Source organism: Zeus faber (assembly GCF_960531495.2).
Source record: "Zeus faber genome assembly, chromosome: 16".
Taxonomy (NCBI): Eukaryota; Metazoa; Chordata; class Actinopteri; order Zeiformes; family Zeidae; genus Zeus; species Zeus faber.
In genome coordinates this window covers 9,970,737-9,991,101 of record NC_137202.1, presented here as the reverse complement: position 1 = coordinate 9,991,101, position 20,365 = coordinate 9,970,737, and the positions used below count along the sequence as shown (strand labels likewise).

General features: G+C 43.9%; 1 protein-coding gene across 1 annotated transcript in view; it reads left to right on the top strand.

Moving 5' to 3' along the window:
• Positions 1 to 20,365, top strand: part of slc24a3 (solute carrier family 24 member 3) — a 68,491-nt gene that overhangs the window by 6,835 nt on the left and 41,291 nt on the right. The window contains exon 2 of the mRNA XM_080016081.1: positions 14,572 to 14,715. Within this exon, the coding sequence (XP_079872207.1) occupies positions 14,572 to 14,715 (144 nt within the window). The remainder of the gene's footprint in view (positions 1 to 14,571; positions 14,716 to 20,365) is intronic.

Genomic DNA, 20,365 nt, shown 5'->3' with positions numbered 1-20,365 from the left:
CTGTACAGATATCTGGTGGAAAAAAAAACAGCTATTTGCAATTTCTCAGACCGATGCTTCTTGTGTCTGTATTTTTCCTCCTCTTGAATTAGATGTAACAAGAACACTTGAATTGGCCGTGCTAAAATGACCGTGTGTGAGGTGTTTGTTTGTTTGTTTGTCTCTGCATGTTAGTTTGCGTTATAAATGAAAAACTGCGTGGACCTGCATCTGTCATACATCCTTACATCTTTTTTCCTCTATTTTTCTTCCCCCCTCTCTCTCTCCCAGTTATATTCCCACTCTTGATCTATGGCAGTGTGGAGCACTTCATTATACAAGCCCTTTTGTTTTGAGGCTTTTTGACAGCGGGGCCCGGGTGTTGATGGATGGCTCTGTATTTTTATTGTAACGGGCCAGGCTTTTAATGGGCCGCCTCTATACTTTAGGGTTATATCTCTGGAAAACCGGATTGACCTCGTCTCTATCTATTACTATGGATCCTTGTGTGGAATTGAGTTGAATTGAATGTTTAATTGGATTGATAGAAAGCATGCGAATGATGCCTGTGGCTCTCAGGGAGCGTCCTGGTGGCTCAACCAGGAATTAACCGGGGGGGGGGTGTAACATCGAGGTGCACCTCGATGTTACACTGGGCACACGCTGCTACGTGTATGGGCACTTGGCACTCACGCCGGGCAGCGCGTCTGGTTGGCTGCGGTGGGGCAGGCCTCCCCCTTGTGCGTGGGTGGGCATGGGGGTCCTGTCGGCGGGCGGCTCGGGTGGGGTGTCGGTCTGTCACCGTGGATCCGGGCCCACGGTCCGTGACTTGCACCCATGGCCCGGGTTCTGTGCCGGCGGCTGCGTCTTGCGCCCGGTTGTTGGTTGTATGTGTGCGCCCCTGGGGTGCGGGGTCTCCTCGTGCTCCCTGGGACTGGGTCATGCTCCTCGGGGGCTGGGAGTGGGAGTTGCTCCATGGCCCTCTGGCTTCTCTGGGGGACCATTGGTCTTCTGTGGCCACAGGGCAGGGTACCCGGGGCTTTCCTGCAGCCGTAGGCAGTCCACGGGGCTGCGGAGTTCAGGGGGGCTTCGGGTCCCTTCCACCGCCACGACATATTACTGACCTTCTACACCAGTACCAATGGGGATAAGTCATGTACACTCACCGGTGGACATCTTACACACACACGCACACACACGCACACACACACACACACACACACACACACCCACACACACCCACACACACACACACACACACACACACACACACACACACACACACACACACACACACACACACACACACACACACACAGACACACCTGCTTCAAGTGCACCCCAGCACCCTCCTGGTTGCATTCCTCCCCTTTCCTCCCTCATTTACTGCCATAACTATGACAGGAAGAGGCCACGTGACCAGTTGTAGTGCCAGTTTTCCTGGAGCTAATTCTCTGTTTTTCAATACATGTTGTCGTCCAATGTTCATGTTTTTGTGTAAATGCTGTTTTTTTCTATGTTTATTTGTCTCACCGTGGTGATTCTCCCCCTCTTAGAGTAGTGATCAGTTGTTTATAGACCCAAACATGATAAATATTCTCCAAAGAGGGGGGTTGGTGGTGGTTCTGTGTAACAAAAAACTGTGCTCTTGTCATCCTACAGGTCGTCCACAGGACAGAGTAATTGCAGCTTGATGATTTAAGAATTAATAAAGTGTTGCATTGCAGGCTGAGAAGTTGAACTCCACACAGACTAACTCTGTCCTGAATGCAATGGCATACAAATACTCTGTGGTGTATGCCCAGCATGCCGACAGCACAGGTTAAAAAAAAAAAAAAAAGCCTAAATGCCTGTGCTACATTTTTTTTTTTATTAGACTATTATTTTTATTTTTACATTCTAAAATACACACATTACTCCTGATTCAAGAATCAATCACGAAGACTGTAGGCAATTGTCCCATTGTACTTTTATTGTAGCTCAGTCGGCAGAAGCTATTCATTCTCTTAATATTGGAACAACTAAAAATTATTTTGATGCCAATCACTTAGGTTGACTCCCGATGATTGAAAACTAGGGTTTAGGTTAAAAAAGTTGTCCTTTAAAACACTGAAACTTGCAAATATTCATATTTAGGCCAACTGTTTAGTTCGCAGGGCACCAGAGTGTTCTTTCTTAATCCCATGTAAGTGGGGTAAATAACTTGTTCATTCAGGTTTGAACCTCATCCCTTCCCCTGGGAAGGACCCTGCGTCCCACGCTGCTGTGCAGTGTGGGACCCGGGCGCCCGCGTCCTTTCATTGCTGTCACTGTGGCACTGCACATGGTCTGCTGACACAATGACTCACTCAGGGCGCGCACTCCGCTATTGTGAGAATGTTTGGGTGACAGCGCCTGTGGGTGACAGCTGTGGGTGACGGCTTTGTCACAGAAAAAAACACTAGGCATTAGCACAGCAGGAGGACACCTCTACACACACACACACACACACACACACACACACACGCACACACACACACACACACGCACACAGACACATTGAGGGTTCAGATTGATGCTGATTACCCTTGACTGGCTGCTGTCATTAAAACCTGAAATTGTCTCTGTGGGATAAACGGGGCTCTTTGTGGATGAAGATGTGAAAGGTGTGTGGCAGATCTGTGTTGCCGCGGTGACCACATGCGCCGATAACAGTCCAACCTTTACCTTGGGTTGGGTTGGGTTTCATCAGCTTGTGCGTCCTTGTTAACGACAACCCGTGACCCTGCGTGTCACCTATCGCCGCACCTGGACGTCCCCGGGGATGTGTTTCTTGTTTGGATGTTGCCGTCTTCTGACTGTGTTCAAGAGCGAGGAAGGTGTTCATCCACAAACAGACTTTTTTTTTCCCGATGATTGCTCACATTTCAAGCTTTTTTGGTGATCAATTAGAATATTTGAACAATATGGTGAGAAACCTACCTTAAAATCATCTAGTAGTGGCACTGACAAAGACGTTAGTCAAAGTTACTTGATGCTGCTGTCATTTTTTGTTTGTTAATTCCATGTTAAAGCAAACCGGGACCCTTCGGCGTACTGCACGTTTGGCACTCTGTTGACTCTGTTGACTCTGTTGATGTGATGTGATGTGATGAGTGTCTGAGAGTGCATCCCCGTCATGCACCGGGCTTTTTTTGTTTTGTTCAATAAGGTAACAGAGAGGCAAGGGGACACGCAGCGGAGTTGCCTACTGTATATTGTGGGAAGCACGCCTGCACCTACGCGCACGCACACACACACACACACACACACACACACACACACACACACACACACACACGCACACCCTTGAAACCACACAATTAAGCGGGTGACTGATGCCTCTTGGTGGGATCTTTGTGCATGTTCTTTTCTGCTTGCCTGTATACAGTATATAATTTATGTAAGGGCTGAAAACAAGTATAATATTATTATTATTATTATTATTATTATTTTAATTGTGCTGAAAACTGGGACAATTTGGTAGTTATCATATTTTAGCGTTTTACAGATATCTGTCGGGACTTGGACAAGCAGCTCGAAACCGGGACAGTCCTGGTCACTGTTCTCTTTCAGAGTACAAATGGTTTGCCCGACAACAGCGGTTGCCCATTTTACCCGGGCAACAAGATTTGGGCCATTAGCAACCATCTGATGCAGTCTGGTTGCCCTATTGGCATGGTGTTTTGCTTCGGTAACCATTCTATTAGTCTTTGCTACCAACAGCTGATGTATCATTTCCAACTTGACAACCAGTTCTAAAAGTTGGTGCCGGGCCCTGTGGTATTAAACTGCTTAAAACATAATGGTTTCCAGATGTGCAGTACTGTACCTCCAATGCTGTTTTTTTTAGTTAAGTGTATTACGTTTTGGCATCGGGGGGGCTGGCTTGCTGCAACGCACAGGTTCACAGGCTGCATGTGTCCCCGTCTCCCTCTGGCCCTAAATCTGTCCGCCAAAGCTTTATCTGTGACCTCAGGAGCTCTTTCTCGCGTGTTCGTTATCAAATCATCTGCCGAGAAAACATGCTCACACAAACACACATTGCTTGGTTATGATGGATGAGCGAATCCGAGCAAGGGTCAGTGAGTTTGTCTGTGAGCCACGTACTGTATTAGATCTCGCTGTGATTAAACATTAGGAGCTATTATCTCCGCCATCCCTCTCGCCATCTCGCTCCCCTCTCTCTTTCTCTTTCTCTCTCTCTGTCGCTCCCTCGCTCCCTAAATACACCAAAGCTAATTTATCACTGGGCCCACAGCCCATTTTAGCACCCGCCGCGTGTATTCTGGGATCCTCGTATGGCTCAGGGAGAGACGGATGGAAGCTGCGGAGGGATGGGGACAGAAAGAGAGATGTTTCATCCCTCAGGAAGAGTGTGACCGTTGTGTAACACGCCCGCTTCCCTCCTTTATCCCTCTTTTCCATACGACTTCCCCTCCTTTATCCCCCCTTTTTCCATACGACTTTGTGAAGAGCTCTCTCCAACTCTTTCCCTCTCTTGTCGCTTAGATCCTCGTCCCGTCCTCGTCCAAGAGAATGTTGCGTTAATTGCTCGTTGTAATTGCCGGCGTCCGTCCAGTTCGGTCCGGCGCCAATCTGCCATGCCGCTTCTTTAATCTTTAATCCATCCATTTTATCTTCACATTATGTTGTGTTTTTTTTATTTTTTATGTGAATAACCCGTGAGATGTGGCTGACCTGAACCTGCCATAGGAGCCCTGTAAAAGTCCTCATTAAACATGTGATTTATGAGCTTGGCTAAAACCCCGCTTATACCTCGCGCTGGTAGTCCCTCACCAATGCACCAGTTCCCCGAAGGCCACAGGTTCCGGATCAGTGTTTTATTTTTTCATAGTTACTATTAACATTTAAAGATGTGTGGAAGGAGGAATATAATAGCCAGGGTGCAGTTTGAGGGCGGAACACAGGGAATGTAAAACCGCCAACTGAGAAGGTACCTCTCATTTTGTTGTCGTTTTTGTTCAGCTGCTATGTTCCGGGGATGAAGTTAATTTTTGCACGAGGGATCCTACTTTTATTCTGCAGTATAGCTATACCAGGGCGAGGCTCTGATGTAACCCCCTCACGCTATAATCTAGAGTGAGTGCTTACATAAAGGGGAGGGTGGGTGGGGAATATGCCATTACGGTCAACAAGTTCGTAGATATAGTCAGTTGCGTTTTAGATTGCCGCGGTTTGACTGCAAATGATGTCCGACATAATTCTCCATGTTTAACATAATTCTCGCATTAGAGGGAGCCAACCAGATTGTCAAGCACCGAGAAACACGCTGTATCTTAGTTCACCAGTCTAAAGTCTCCCATCCTGACAAACATGTTCATGTGGTGTCCATAACATTTTAAAGAAGCATTAATAACGCTTGTGTACGTTGTACAGCAGGGAGCGGGTAATGACTGGGCTAGCCTCCATGAAATCATCGTACTGGAACATTTGATACCCTGAGGTGATGATGATGAATTGATTGAAGCTCTGGCGTTACGCTCTGAGATTAAGTCTCTTGTGAGTGTCTTTTTTTCAAGGCTGATGCAGAGGAGAAGCCCCGAGGAAAGCCAAAGGGTGCCAGCAGGCCTCATGGAAACAACTAGTGACTGGTAGCTGAGGGATTTCCTGAGTTAATCTGCATGGCTATGCTTTGGCCAGACATGGTGCTGCTGTCAGCGCCATCAAGGCGTCACGCTGGCCATGCACAGGCTGACCATTTCTTGGGAAGACCCATTGGAGGAGGCCAACAAGACAAAGAGGGGCGGGTGTCTGGATTTTAAGAAGCAAAGGGGTGGCACGCACAGTGCTCATCCCGAGAGGTGAACAATCCTTCTGCTAAGCCTACAGTCCGGTGCGCCTAACCAGTGTGTCCAGAAGGAAGGCAATTCCAGAGGCGGCAGAGTGGATCTCAAGGATTGAAGGGTGTCCAATGACAGAATGATACTCAGATACCAGTTGGGGCCGAATGGATGGCAGCTGGGCCCATCGGTGTAGGGTGTCGGATGCGTAAGATTCCACCTAGTCCAAGACCTGAAAATGTGTCTGAAGCGGGGTCCATGTCTTATTGTAGCAGCTGCCAAAGTTTCAAGTGTGTATAATATCACCAGCTACATACATTTGCCATCTGTACAATGCCGTGTGCTATCTCTGTAGCTGCTGGATGGAGTCCATTAGCAGTTACCTCTGCAGGCCGGCTTTTGTTCCCCTAAACAATGGTCACAGCACCATTTATCTGCACTTAGCAGGGGTCAAATAACCTATTATGATTTTTAATTAACCTGATCCGATCTATCAAACCCCCTCCACAGTGCAATGTACACAGTGCATGCCTACATGCACGTGCTTCTTTTCCTGTATGTATGTGAGTGAGAGACAGCAAGGAAGACTCAGAGGTGGCGATGGAGAGAAAAGCTCATTACTACTGGTGGTAGATATTAGAAGCGCCTCTCCTGTCGAAAAGTCAAATGCACCCAAGGTATTCATCTCGCACTCGGAAAATAATGAGTGGATCTGCCTGCTTATCCGGAGAATGATCTTTATCCATGGAGCCCCCGGTTTGATAATAAAGAGTCGGGATGACTTGCGTCTCAGCTTATAATGAATTTATTTCTTTTAAATTTTTTTGGTTTAGTTTGGCTGTTTTCTCTGGCCTGAAGAGGAAGTTGCTCTGCGTCGCAATATCATGGAGGGGGAAGTCACTCACTACGGCTCAACACAGGACATCAGCAGATTTTAATTTCCGAGCCGTCAGGGTTGACTCTGAGGGAGGGCTAGCTCACACACCTACAGCTGGAATCCGCCGCTGCAGGATCCCGCTGGTGGCCACTGTTTAAGTCAAAGCCCGGATGGATGGCTGGTTTGCTTTTGCTGACAGTGGGGACAGAGGAACAAAGAGATGTCGCCAGGCTGCAGATTTTTTTACTCTTTCATTGTTTTGCGTTCCATTCTTTTCCCCTGGCATTTGGCCAACGCTGTAGTTTGATTTGGACACTCTTCTGTTCTTTTCCTCTTTCCTAAATGGATTTTATTAATTCATTACATTGCAGCGTTGTCTTTAATCCTACTTGCTCTCTTGTGTGCCCTTGTCGTACGTATATCAGAATCAGGATAGCGCTTCTGTGCAAATCATACCATTTTCAGCTTTTATTTAAAGTTAAAAGGGTATCATTTCAAAGTGCGTGGTCATGCTGTGTTTTTGACAACTTTTAGGGATAGAAGTTAGTGTGTGTGTGTGTGTGTGTTTATGTAATATCTACAAGAATGACTCAGAATCACTCGGTTGTCAATAGAGTTGAAAATATTGTGATAAGATCGTACATCTGAAACTATAATTGAAATACTAATAAAAAGTATTTTTATACAATTATTTATGCCAATAAATTCTAATTACTGTTTTATTTGACCATTATATATTACTTTCTTTATTTGTAAATTTGTTGATTGACTTCCTATTGACATTGGACCAGTGAACCCACAATGGATACACAGATGACAGCTTGGTAGCAATGCAAATGTTGATGTCAGCCGCCTGCTAGTATTTTGGGTTAAAACCAATTGCAAAAGGCAAATCTGAAGATCCCATTGAGCCAATTCGCCAACTTTGCTTAAAAAGTGAAAGTGAAATCTCTGGGAAAGAACACCGCCCACTTCTACATCCGCATCAAAGCACAAAAAGGACAGTACAAGGTGGTCCGAACGCGCTCTCGCCCTTAAGTGGGTGAGTCACTCCATTCCATACTATTGGAAAAGCTGCTCCACCAGACGCCTGTAATTAGCCCCTCGCTTCAGGAACGTTGAGAACTTCTACTTCAGTCCAGTGACATCATCGGTGCCATAATAATAGTACCAATAATAACGATAATAACCCGCCATTACATTCAGTGTTTCTAGTTCTAAAAGAGACCGTTCTTCATGCTGACTTGCAGGAAATGTTCTGTCTATGGAGAGAATTTACCATTATTGCCTCCTTGCAGAGTGTGTGACTGAGTGCGTGTGGTCAAAAACACATTTTAACACAAGATAGACATTCAGATGCATGCGGGGTAATTCAAAAAGCATTCCGTGAACAGACGGTTGTACAGTTACAACCAGTAGATGGACTTTTAGGGGCAGCTGCTGCCCTGCTGCTCAGCTCACAGGAAACACGGACAAACCGAGGCAGAGTGTTGCAAAGATGAACTGACTCGATTCCTTTCCTTCACATCCTCGGCCGATCGTGTTCTGCGCTAATGGTCGATACCCAAGCGTGTCGGCAAAATCCCTCCCTCTCTTTATTGGACACCTGTGGAGAAACCAACGTTTGAGGCAAACTGCACCACATGAAAAGCACGAGAAGGGAAAATCGTCGATGGCTTTCACTGTATATCAGGGAGCACGTGGATTTTTGATGCAAAGGTCACGACTGAATTCAATGTCGATGCAATCTGACGTTGATGAGACGGCTCAGGATTTTTTTTTTCTTTTTCTTTTTTTAATACATTATCGTATCATTTCTCGCAGGGGGTGGAGGTAGGGAATGTACAATAGATCTTCCGTCTATCTGCTTTTGGACAAATTGTACAATCCTTGCCGATTACATAACTGTGTTTTGACTGAAGTCTAAACGCGAGACTTTCTGATTCGGTGCGTGTGTGTGTGTGTGTGTGTGTGTGTGTGTGTGTGGGTGTGAGAGCATGTTTGTGGGGTGTAAATGAAATTTGCTTAAATCTCCCTTCCCCACTCCGGTACGGTATATTTTTTTGGAGGAAATCTCGAAGGAAGTTCTCTCAACCTCTAAACCTGTGTGTTGGAGTGGGAGCTCTGATTTTGGAGACATTGTTGGGGGGGACATGAAACACACGCGCACACACGCACGCACGCACACACACACACACACACACACGCACGCACGCACACACACACACACACACACACGCACATACACACACACACACGCACACACACACATACACATACACTGAATCATAACTGAGTTAACCTGACATTATGTCGTTGTCCTCAGCGTTTAATTTGATTTGTTTGCACAGGGGGGCGGGGTCGGGGGGGTGTTGATTAGGTGCGGAAAGGGAAAATGGCTTTAGCTTATCTCTGCTTTACAGAGAGACAAACAGAAAGGTGAAATTAAAAGGTTCTACAAACAAATTGGTGCAAACCAAACAAACAGATGGTCCGGCTCGGTGATGAAAAGACATAGAACAGAGGGCGGCTTTGAAGCAGCACCTTGACTAAACATAACTGTTAACTAAATACAACTGTTGATTCATTGAATATTCTACCTTAACAAATAATGAATTACTGTGTCTGCACTTTCATTTGTGGGTTTTTTTGTGTGAATAACTACCATGTTTTTAGCAAAACGAGGGCCTTTTCCATTTGTACAGGAAGAAAGAAAGATTTCAACCTTTTCAAAACTCAGAAAATAGTCCAATAGGTCAAATACAAATGAATCAGTATATTCTGCGGCCAAATAAATATATTTTTTCATTAATAATGAACAATGAATGATTGTTTTCAGTTACAAGGGTCACATTTCCATGCTGTATCTTTTTTTTTTTATTATAACTATTGACATTGAAATGCAATTGAACACATAGCCGGCAAATATTCAAATCCCCCAGTTTGTGATAGCAGGTGGAGGTAGGTGGTGGTGGGTGGAGGTTGGGTTGGGTTGGGATCTCCTCCCTGTCTGCATGAAGCGTGAGGATGACGGAGTTCCTGACATCGCCACAGCAGCGGGTCATGTGACAGCGCCGGCTAATGAGCTTCAACATGGACACTAACTCGCTGTCACATCCGTTAAAGACCAATTAAAGGCCTTTCAAAATGTTGATCTTTCATCTGCATATTTATACTGTATGTGTCACATCCAAAGTGAAGGATGAACTCTGGAGCCTATGATAACAAAAGTTATCATCAACGACAACTTAAAAATGAGCATTTCAGCTTTTTACTTTTTGTTATATTTCTCTTGAATCACAATTTCATTGCTTTTTTTTTTAAATAAATTTAGTTTTTACTTAAATGTTTAGATGCCTTTTCTTTGAAATGGCGCTATTACTGGAGGAAGTTAACGTATATATATATATATATATATATATATATATATATATATATATATATATATATGTGTGTGTGTATATATATATATATATATATACACAATCTGAGAGACACCCTAACCACTGCATGTACTATGTGTGTGTATGTATGTATGTATTCACACATTGCTCGATAATCAGACGAGTAATGGTGCATGCACGGACATGTGCACCCACCGCGCACCCTACACATACACACACATACACACACACACACACACACATGCGCTAAGCGAGGGCAGCTAATGAAGATAAAGTATCTAATTAGGCGTGACAGCGAGGAGGGATGGGTGGCCATATTAAGTGACGTTATGGGGCCGACGGAGACCTATAGACGGAGGAGGTTCAGCCGATATAGGACGCGGCGGGGTGTCGATGTCTAAATACAGTGCGCTACACACACCACTGTGCACGTGGGTGTGTGTTGTGGGGGGGGCGGAGGGAGCGAGAGAGAGAGAATGAGAGAGCGAGAGAGAGGGTGAAAGAGATTGATTGATAAATACACCATGAAGAACACATGTGTGAGTGGAATTTTCCTCCCTTGTTGTTTTCTTTCCCAATTTCACGATTTCCCAAAAGCATCCTGCCTGCATGCACCGAAAGAACACACACATACTAGATGTGTGCCCTCGATCTGGGTGGTATCTCCCGCTGGCCCACATCACCACAGTGTTAAGTCGTACAGGTTCAGCATATCTGGGCAGAGTGACACCATGCACTGTCTAAGATCTGGTTAAGATTTCTTGCTGCTTGCACACGCATGCACACACACACACACACACACACACACATTTAATTTATTTTTCTCTCTCTCTCTCTCTCTCTCTCTCTCTCTCTCTCTCTCTCTCTATCTATTCATCTTTCTTCCTCTTCCAAAAAAAACAGCATTACTTAACTGGTCGTTCCGACTGGATGCTGTATTGTGTCAAAGTACAGGAAGATATCATTGCAGTATGTTTCAAAAATTGAAAAATGATAAGACTTTTCCTGACCCTGAGACCAATTACCCCTATTTCCTATAGGTATGTGCGTATGTGTGTGTGTGTGTGTCTGGGTGTAGGAGGAGAACAGGTCAAACTGACAAAGGAGATTACAGTAATATCCCACAATTCCCGGGTTCTTCTTGCATGACAAAACCACATTCTGGTGACATTTCCTGTTCTAGAAACAGTACATCAGGTTGGAATTGTATTGTAAAGTCCCACAGACCCCATTTTACTGATAGATGCAATTAGTTTGAACCAATTATATTTAATTACAATTCGCCCAACAGTGTGCCTTACATTTCAAAAACTGTGGATTGTCCCTTACAACTTTAACTGTCGGTGTGTCCATTTTAATGGTCATGGGAATCAGAATACACTGCTTCACATCAGTTCTAGTCATAAATGAATGGTCTGTTTTAGGCTGGACTAGCTTTAGTGCAATTCCTTTTGGTTGTTTTGGTGGGGAAATGCATTTTGGCCTGAGTATTAGCTGCACAGTGAGTTGGAGGTTATCTCATATGAAATGCAATGCCTCGTGCCAGAACATTACCATCAATAAAACTTGGCGGACAGAACTGGCAACCCGACAGCACACAGCTGAGCAATAGTCAAAATGGTTCAGTAGTTAAATAAGTAATTTGGGTAAAACAACTAAGATCTTGTTTTTAGGTTTCTATTTTTAGTCTTCATGAAGACAGAAGATGTATCACTCATATAAAATGGCTTTTGAGATGCTGGAACGTGTATTTCTCTAATTTCGTACTACAGGAGCTCGGCTTGTTGATCCCATCTGCAGCCTTGCAGTGGGCTAACACAGTTAGGTAAAAAATTATGTTTTTCTAGCAGAAGATGCTCTATGGCCCCTCTGGTACACCTCCACACCAAGGCCCACATTGCCTCTTTCTGTCATCCAATTCACACTCTGTTCACTACACTCGCAAGAAAAAAAGTTATTTTATTTGCTCTTAGTGTGCCTGCCTTTTCTCAGATTGTCCAGCAAGTTTGATAGTGTGTGTGTGTATGTGTTTCTCATTGTGCATGAGCTATTTTGTGCACACACACAAAAAGAAACGTACACATGTTATGGGTTACGTCACGTTGTCATGGTAACCCCTGGTGGCGGATCCGCCTGCTGCATGCCACACGAGTGGCGTTTTTAGAGCCCTCCAGCACAGAGATACAGAAAATGAAGTAGAAACACACCGGTTTATTGTAGAGAGTGGGCTCGGTGGTACAAGCCCGGACCAGATGGCCAACATGTCATGACAAGGCCTCACCTTTGTGTGTGTGGGTATGGGGGTTTTTTACCTGTTGCCCGTTGATTAGTCTAACGATCATTTACGTTATGAACGTTCATTTAACTAGAGTTTAAAGGAAGAAAATCCAGTGGTGAGTGTCGGTCTCAGACTTTAGTCTCTTTTACTTGTGTAGCACTACGATGCCGCTGGATACACACACACACACACACACACACACACACACACACACACACATATGGACACTCACATACAGCAACACACTAAGTATCTCAGGGGAAGAGCACGAGGAGGACATGAGGCATCACAGTGATGGAAGCATCATATTACATCACAGTGATTTCACCCTCTATTTCCCCCTTTCATGCAGAGTTAAAGTGTTAAAACAATGACACATGGTTTTAATGGTCCCCTATCTTCTTTTTCTTTATTTGATTTTATGCTGATGATCCCATTTCCTATTTTCTATCTATTTTTACTCCTGATAGTGGCTTTAATTGTCACTGAAACATAATTACAAATTAATTTCCTATAACTGTAGTATTTAAAAAAAAAAGCCAGAATAATTTTTCCCGAAAACAAAGTGCAGGTCGGATCACAATAAGCAGCAGTGCTGTGTAGCAGCAGATATCCTTCAGAATGAAAAGTCTACTAACCCTCTAAAGCACTAAAACATCCAGTTTTGGCTGAACGCCTCCCTAGTCGCCCAGCGAGCCGACGCCTGACTCTATATATACTGTATATATATATATATATATATATATATATATATATATATATATATATATATATATATATTGCTGGAGGAGGCTGTGACCCAGATGACTGAGACCCCCGTGGCTGAAGCAGTCCCAAGTCGTACGTCTCATCTTTGGTTGGAGGAAGAGGAGGAGGAGGGGGAAGAAGGAGGGACGGCAGTGCTGGGAAATCTGGGAAGAGTGTGAGGCACAAAACAAGAAAATCTCTGCATTACTTGTTGTTGAGGCTTTTTCTGTTCATTCAATTCCGATCAAATTAAATTCGAACTGTTAAGAGATCCAGATTCCCGATGAAATTCCGAGAGCGCTTTATCAAAGCAGGTTGTTCGGGTTTCAACGTGCCGTCTCCCCAGGGTCAGCAGCAGGAGGCTGTATGACGTCATTGAGTGATAAAAAAAGGTGTCTCCTTGTAAACTCCAACCTGTTTAAAACCCGCGGCCTCGTCCACAGGAAAAAAAAAACAACACATTTCTCAACATCCTGCTCTTGGCGGATGGTCGATTTGTAATAATTGACCAAAAAAATGAAACTGGTGAAATAAGTCAAGGGAGAGATTGGTGTTAGATGGCTCAATGTGTTGCTACAGTCAGATTGACCTGGTGTAGAGGTGGGACGATATCTATTCTCGAGTCTGGTTAGAGGTTGTGATGAGGCCGAGCCGTTCCTCAAATCATTTCACGGCACAGCGAGTCGATGGGTCTTCTGCTGTAGCACATATGTTTAAATATATATATATACTGTATATATATATATGCTCTGCAATTCCAATTGGTCTTCAACACGTGGACCACTGGGTCAACACGTGTGTGTTCTCCGAAAATGGCACAATCTGTCTCCTGTTACTTCTGCACAGGATATCGATCGATATCTTTCACAGAGTGAAGTCTGGCTTTGATGGAAGTGTCCTTAATGGTCATCACAGCGGTTTGATGGAATCATGGCTCTGTCTTCCCCTATCCATCTATCTGTCTATCTATCTGTCTATCTATCTGTCTATCTATCTGTTTCTCTATCGGTCTATCTATCGGTCTATCTGTCTATCTATCCGTCTATCTGTCTATCTATCTGTCTATCTATCTGTCTATCTGTCGGTCTATCTGTCTATCTATCTGTCTATCTGTCTATCTATCTGTCGGTCTGTCTGTCCATCGCTGTCTCTGTCTCTGTCGCTATCTCTATTTCTATCTCTCTCTCTCTTTCTCTCTCTCTCTCAAACCTGGTGAAGACATCAACAGATCCCTGCGTACCTACTCAGAGAAGTGTCTCTACTCTGTACTGACCTGTGTTTTCCTGTGGTTTGTCTATATTTTTGTTGTTTTTTGGTTCCCTCGTCATCAAGTTTCTGTGACACGACTCACTGAAAATAAAGGAACCTTAAAAGTCAGTCTCGCTCTCTCTCTCTCTCTCTATCTCTCTCTCTATCTCTCTCTCTCTCTCTCTCTCCCTATCTGTCTATATCCATCCCCCTCAGGGTACGACCTGTCCGGCCCGGTGGTGACGGTGGTCTATCCAGAGGAGGAGGGGAGGTGGGAGAGCCGTCACCTCCTGCAGGACGTCTACGGCAACGCGTCGGACCTCTTCTCGGATCCAGAGTCCAAGAACTGCACCGAACCGGGTAAGACAGAGCCCGTGACCACAACTAATGAATTAACTCGGCACATTTTGAGTCTGAAGTAGAGGAGGAGATGAGGGGACGGGAGGTTTTGGCGTACACCACCACGGGCATATTGTAGAGAATCAGAACCAGGTTACTCAGGCTACGCTTACACATAGGCCTACTCCTACTTGTTGCTCAGTTTTGTACAGAATGTTGTATTCTGTTGGCAAAATGTGTGCTCTTATGCACAATAGAATACTGGGGGCGATTTGCTAACTGACTGAAACCAAATGATTCTGAATTATTAGCTCTGTCATGACACAGGAATATATCCCAGAATGTCTTCGGTCCAGGAAGAGAGAGGCTCCACACACACACCAGCACCAACACCAACATACCCCCAAATGTGCTTAAACATCTGTTTAGTTTCATGATTCAGGGACATGACAGGAGAGAGGGAGGAATAATAAGGCAAAGGGAGGAGAGAGGGAGAGGGGAGAAAGAGGGGGGGTGGGGAGAGGGGGAGAGAGAGAGAGAGAGAGAGAGAGAGAGAGAGAGAGAGAGAGAGAGAGAGAGAGAGGAATGTCAACATTTACATGAAAAGCTAAGGAACAGCACAAACTTCTCCCAGATGGAAATCCACACTGAGACAATGTGCTGCGAGGCACACGTGTGTGTGTGTGTGTGTGTGTGTGTGTGTGTGTGTCTGTGTGTGTGTGTCTGTGTGTGTCTGTGTGTGTGTGTCTGCTTTTTTGTCCGCCTTTTGGCGCTGTGTTTCCATGTGGAATGCTGGGGCTTTACAAGACCGACATCCTGCCAAGGATGCTGTTGATCTCATTGTAAACACACCACCCCCTCACACACACACACACACACACACACACACACAATTGCAAATATACATTCATATATACGCTCAAGCAATAAAGCACACACACACACACATTAAATATAAACTCGGCGTTCCTCCTCAGTGTGTTTTGGGAGCCCTGCAGATGTTCACTCACACAGCGGTTCACCAAGTAAAATTTTGACAAGCAAATATTTTAGAGTTTGTTTGTGTTTAATCACGCTTTGTCTCCCAAAAACACTAATTACCTTAATGGGGATTATTACTTCTGCCTTCCTGCGCTAAGTGAGGTCTTCACAATGTGTTGCTCTGGGCTTAGTCACTCTCTCTCTCTCTCTCTCTCTCTCTCTCTCTCTCTCTCTCTTCTTTCCGTCTCCTCCCTCCGAGCGCTCTCCATCTTGATCTTTAACTTTTCCTCTCTGCCGCTGTCTCTATCTGTCTCGTGGGTCACAAAGGAGATTAACGGTTCAATTTGAAGTCACAGAGCTTTATCGCCGTACACGCAGAGCCGTGACGAACATGCACGGGAAAGTGCTGTTGATCTCATTGTAAACACGCCACCCCCCTCTCGCACGTACACACACACACGCACGCATAAAAGTGCACGTGCAACCAAGCTGGCCGCATTTATCAAAACAGTTTGGGAAAATGATCGCGCAGCCCAATATGTGAATGAAAACAACAGTTCATTGCCCAAGTCGACAAACTGAAAAATACACACTGTCTTTCCAGAAAACAATTGTTTTCCATCAACTACCGCTGACGGAAATATTGAAAAATAATTCAGACCTTTTATTTAGTTTAGTCTATTTGTATTCGTAATTCAGCCGATCCGGGGCGATTCGAGGATCTAGTCTGTTGTTTCAGCTCCACACTCCAGTTAGCGGTGTTTTTGGTTGTGGTGTTTGGTGTGTGGCGTTTGCAAAGCCTTCAGCAGCTCTTACTGTGGAGCCCGCCGCTGACGCCAAGTATCTGGCTCTAGAAGACCCGTATGGACCAAATTCTACATACCCTTGAAGAAGTGAATAATTACACCTTTCAGTTAAGTGCGACTTTCTACAATTACTACAACTATTTTGTCTCCGATTTATTTTATCTATCTAATATTTAATCTTGCATTGGGGGTAAAGAAGAATTTCATTCAACACAAGTGAAGTATTGAGGATAGGGGCCTTCACTGTGTAAACTATGGGCTTTGTTCCATAGTTTACACAGGTTCAATCCCGTCTTCACAATAAATTAAGGTCTACGGTTTGTCTTTGTACGCAAGAAAGGAAGCTTTTTTTAACCCCAGTATAAAATCCAGTTTTGATGTTGGTCCGAAATTTTTTTTGAAAAGGACCATCTTAAAAATATTTGGGCCATAGTGCAGTCAAGGTAAAAATCCTCTGTCGACCTGAGTTGAGGAGGTTGTGCAATGGAAGGCTCCTCTGTCAGTGAGTGTTGTTTCTATGGAAGATTTGAAAATGGAGATACCCTCCATTAGTGCAGGTTGACCTTCTGGAAAAGATTAAGGCAGCACACTCAGAAGTTCGCCAACCTCCTCAACTCTATCCATTTACAAATTGACAAAACAGAGAATTGACCAGTCACACCTTGTTTTTTGACCTATAAATAAACCACAGGGATGACGGCAGCATCAGGCTCAAAATGTACTGAAACCAACACGGATCAAAATCTGAGCTTAGCTCCAGACTATTAGCGGCACAATAACAGTCCCTGAGAAAATGAATTGAGAGAGAAGAAAGCAAGAGAGAGAGAGAGCGAGAGAGAGCGAATACAAACACCTTGGAAGCTGCAGCGGGGGGTTGTATAAATCCACGGTTCCTCCGGTGTCGCTGCAGTGACCGTTTGGAGAAAGAGAAAGAGGGAGAGAGAGAGAGAGAGAGAGAGATTGCCCAAGCGCCTATTTTTAGTTGGATCCACCGCCACACGACTACGCCACAGTGGAGCCCAAACACGTGAGGAAATAAATAAAAAAATAAAAAGCCAAAAATAACGTGCTTCCTTCTCTTCCAACCCTCTGCCCCGGCCAGCTGGGGTTCGTGGAGCAGTGATGGACTATGTTGTATTGTGTTGGATTTTGTTACATTTTATTTCATTGTATGTATTTATTTGTTTGTTTGTTTGTTTGTTTGTTTGCTTGTTTATTTATACATTTTTAATTTGCGGTGGAATTGGATTGTTAACATTTAAAAAAAGGCTACAACCCTTAAGTGACACGAAAAGATGTTATTCTTCAAATATACACAGTAGTAGAGGCAATGCCTCGTACCAATTTCATACGTATGTGTTTTTGCAATTCTATTTTTCCATTTGAAATAGAAATGCACGGCAATTTTTGTTTGCGTTTCTGGATTAGACGATGAAATACAATTGAATAATTTGTGCAAAGAGCATAAATACATTAATCATATTTGTAAAAGTTATGGCAGTCGGTCTTACTATGTTTTGGTTTTAGATTTTATGCCAACATATGATAGGAACCGGGAAACCGCAATTCCACTAAAAATATAAATACCGAAAATAAAAAATTAACCAAAAACAAACACAATACAATTTGTATCGATCTGGACAATGACAATGTTAATATTGATCCAAGAATCACTGTGTTGGTTAAAAATATTGATATTTCAAATATAGATTAAACACACTGCATTTGTCTGTCTCTGCCAACTACACAAGATTTGGACCAGGATCGGTGTCTTGCACAATTCCAAAATACATCAGTATTCAACTGAAATTTTCATTTTGGGGATTTTTAGTAAACTTAAAGTGAGTGTTTTTTCCCCAATCCCTTTGCAACAACATCATTTTACTGTTTGTTTGGTTTCGTATCGCTCAATCGATGACTCTCATTTGTCTTATTTCCTCTTACACATGAATGCACACACTTGCAAAACCATCCACGCGCGCACACACACACACACACACACACACACACACACACACACACACACACACACACAGCATGCATGATTATTTGCTCTAATCTATTGCCATGAAAAAAAAATGCAAGTAAGTAAATAAAAATCCATGTTTGTCTTTCTGATACACAGATACATAAACAAACACTCTTTCACACACACACACACACACACACACACACACACACACACACACACACACACACACACACACACACACACAGCATGCATGATTATTTGCTCTAATCTTTTGCCATTAAATAAATGCAAGTGAGTAAATAAAAATGTATGTTTGTCTTTCTGATACACAGATACACACACACACACACACACACACACACACACACACACACACACACACACATTGTGATCACGCAGTGTGGCATTGGTGTGGGTTTAGAGATGATCGTGTTTACTATTGTCGACTTTCTCCTCCATGCCTATGAGCCGCAAACAAGAATCTTCTACCTCATTAGTGTGTGTCGGCATTAAGTGTGTGTGTGTGTGTGTGTGTGTTAACTCAAGATCTGATAGAAATATCCTCTCCGTGTTATTATACACTGCTCACTCTCTCACCACTCTCTTTGTCTCTCTCTCTCTCTCTCTCTCTCTTGCTCCCTCTCTTTCTCCTTCTCTCTCTCTTTCTCTCTCCCTCTCACTCCCAATCCCCCCCCCCCCCCCCACACACACTCTTGTACCGGCCAGACGAAGTCCTTCACCACCGCCGACTCGTCCTCACCCTCCACCTCTCGTGTGTTTCCAGCGCTCAAGGTTACGAGCCCTGTCTAACAAGTCATAATCAGGGCTGTGTTCTGTTCGGCTGCCGTCTAATTATAATGTAATTACGCAAATGGAATGTAATTTAAAGGGCGACGTTCCTGTCCTCGCCGGGTGTCACCTCCTTGGTCTCCTAATTAATTCGATTTGAAGAGAAAAAGAATCCCGACCAGAGTGTTGTTTGAGGCTTCCCTCTCTCCGCCCAAATGAAAGCACTTGAATGAATGAGTGAATGTCTGGGGCTGCGCACGGCAGTTTATGAGCGTTTGAGATTTTCATCACACTCTCTCATGCTGGGTTTTAGTGGAGAAAAATGTCTGGGATTGGTCCACGTTGACAAGATGTCGTGTCCAGTTGGCTGGAGAGAAAGATGGGAGTGTCGAGAGTGCTTCAGATCAATAAAGGAAATCAATCGAGGATTGATTCAACAAAGAAAAATGGCAAAGCTGCGACCGAAATGGTGTACTAGGTTATGAGTGTTTTGAGTAGGGCTGAATGATTTTTGAAAATAATGGAATTATTTTTAAATCTTAATCTAATTACAAACCAGTATTGCAATCTTGATTTAGTATGTAATTTTTTAAGTTACTTATCTTCTGTGTTATTGACTAAACACAAGCAATACATTTTTCTATAGTATGACCAACACAACATTCGATACAGTCAACATCTAGACTGCTCTTTCCTGTCGGCGAGCCCTACGTGTTATGATGAAATGAGATTAAGTGATGCATGAATCGATATGAAAAACATATCTTTATTGAACCATTGAATTGTAAAAAGAAAAATAATTCAATCACAGTAGAATATTGACCCGATTGATTTAACTTCAAGCCTTGTAATTGTTTGAATCTGAAAATGAACTCACTCACTCACTCACTCATCCCATGGCCTAGGGGGCCGTAGGGGTGTCATGTTGGGAGTCTGAAAATGAACATTCCAAAAGTATGCAGTGTTACAGCAGAAATGTATTATTTCTTTATAAAAATGTTGCGTGCATAGGTCCACATCCATCCTCTTTGTGGGCGCCTGTGAGTGAGCTTCGTCCGAGTGCCGCGCAGTGCGCTCAGCTTAGCTTTCCGCTCATTAATTTTGAAAAAAGGTTTTAAAAAAA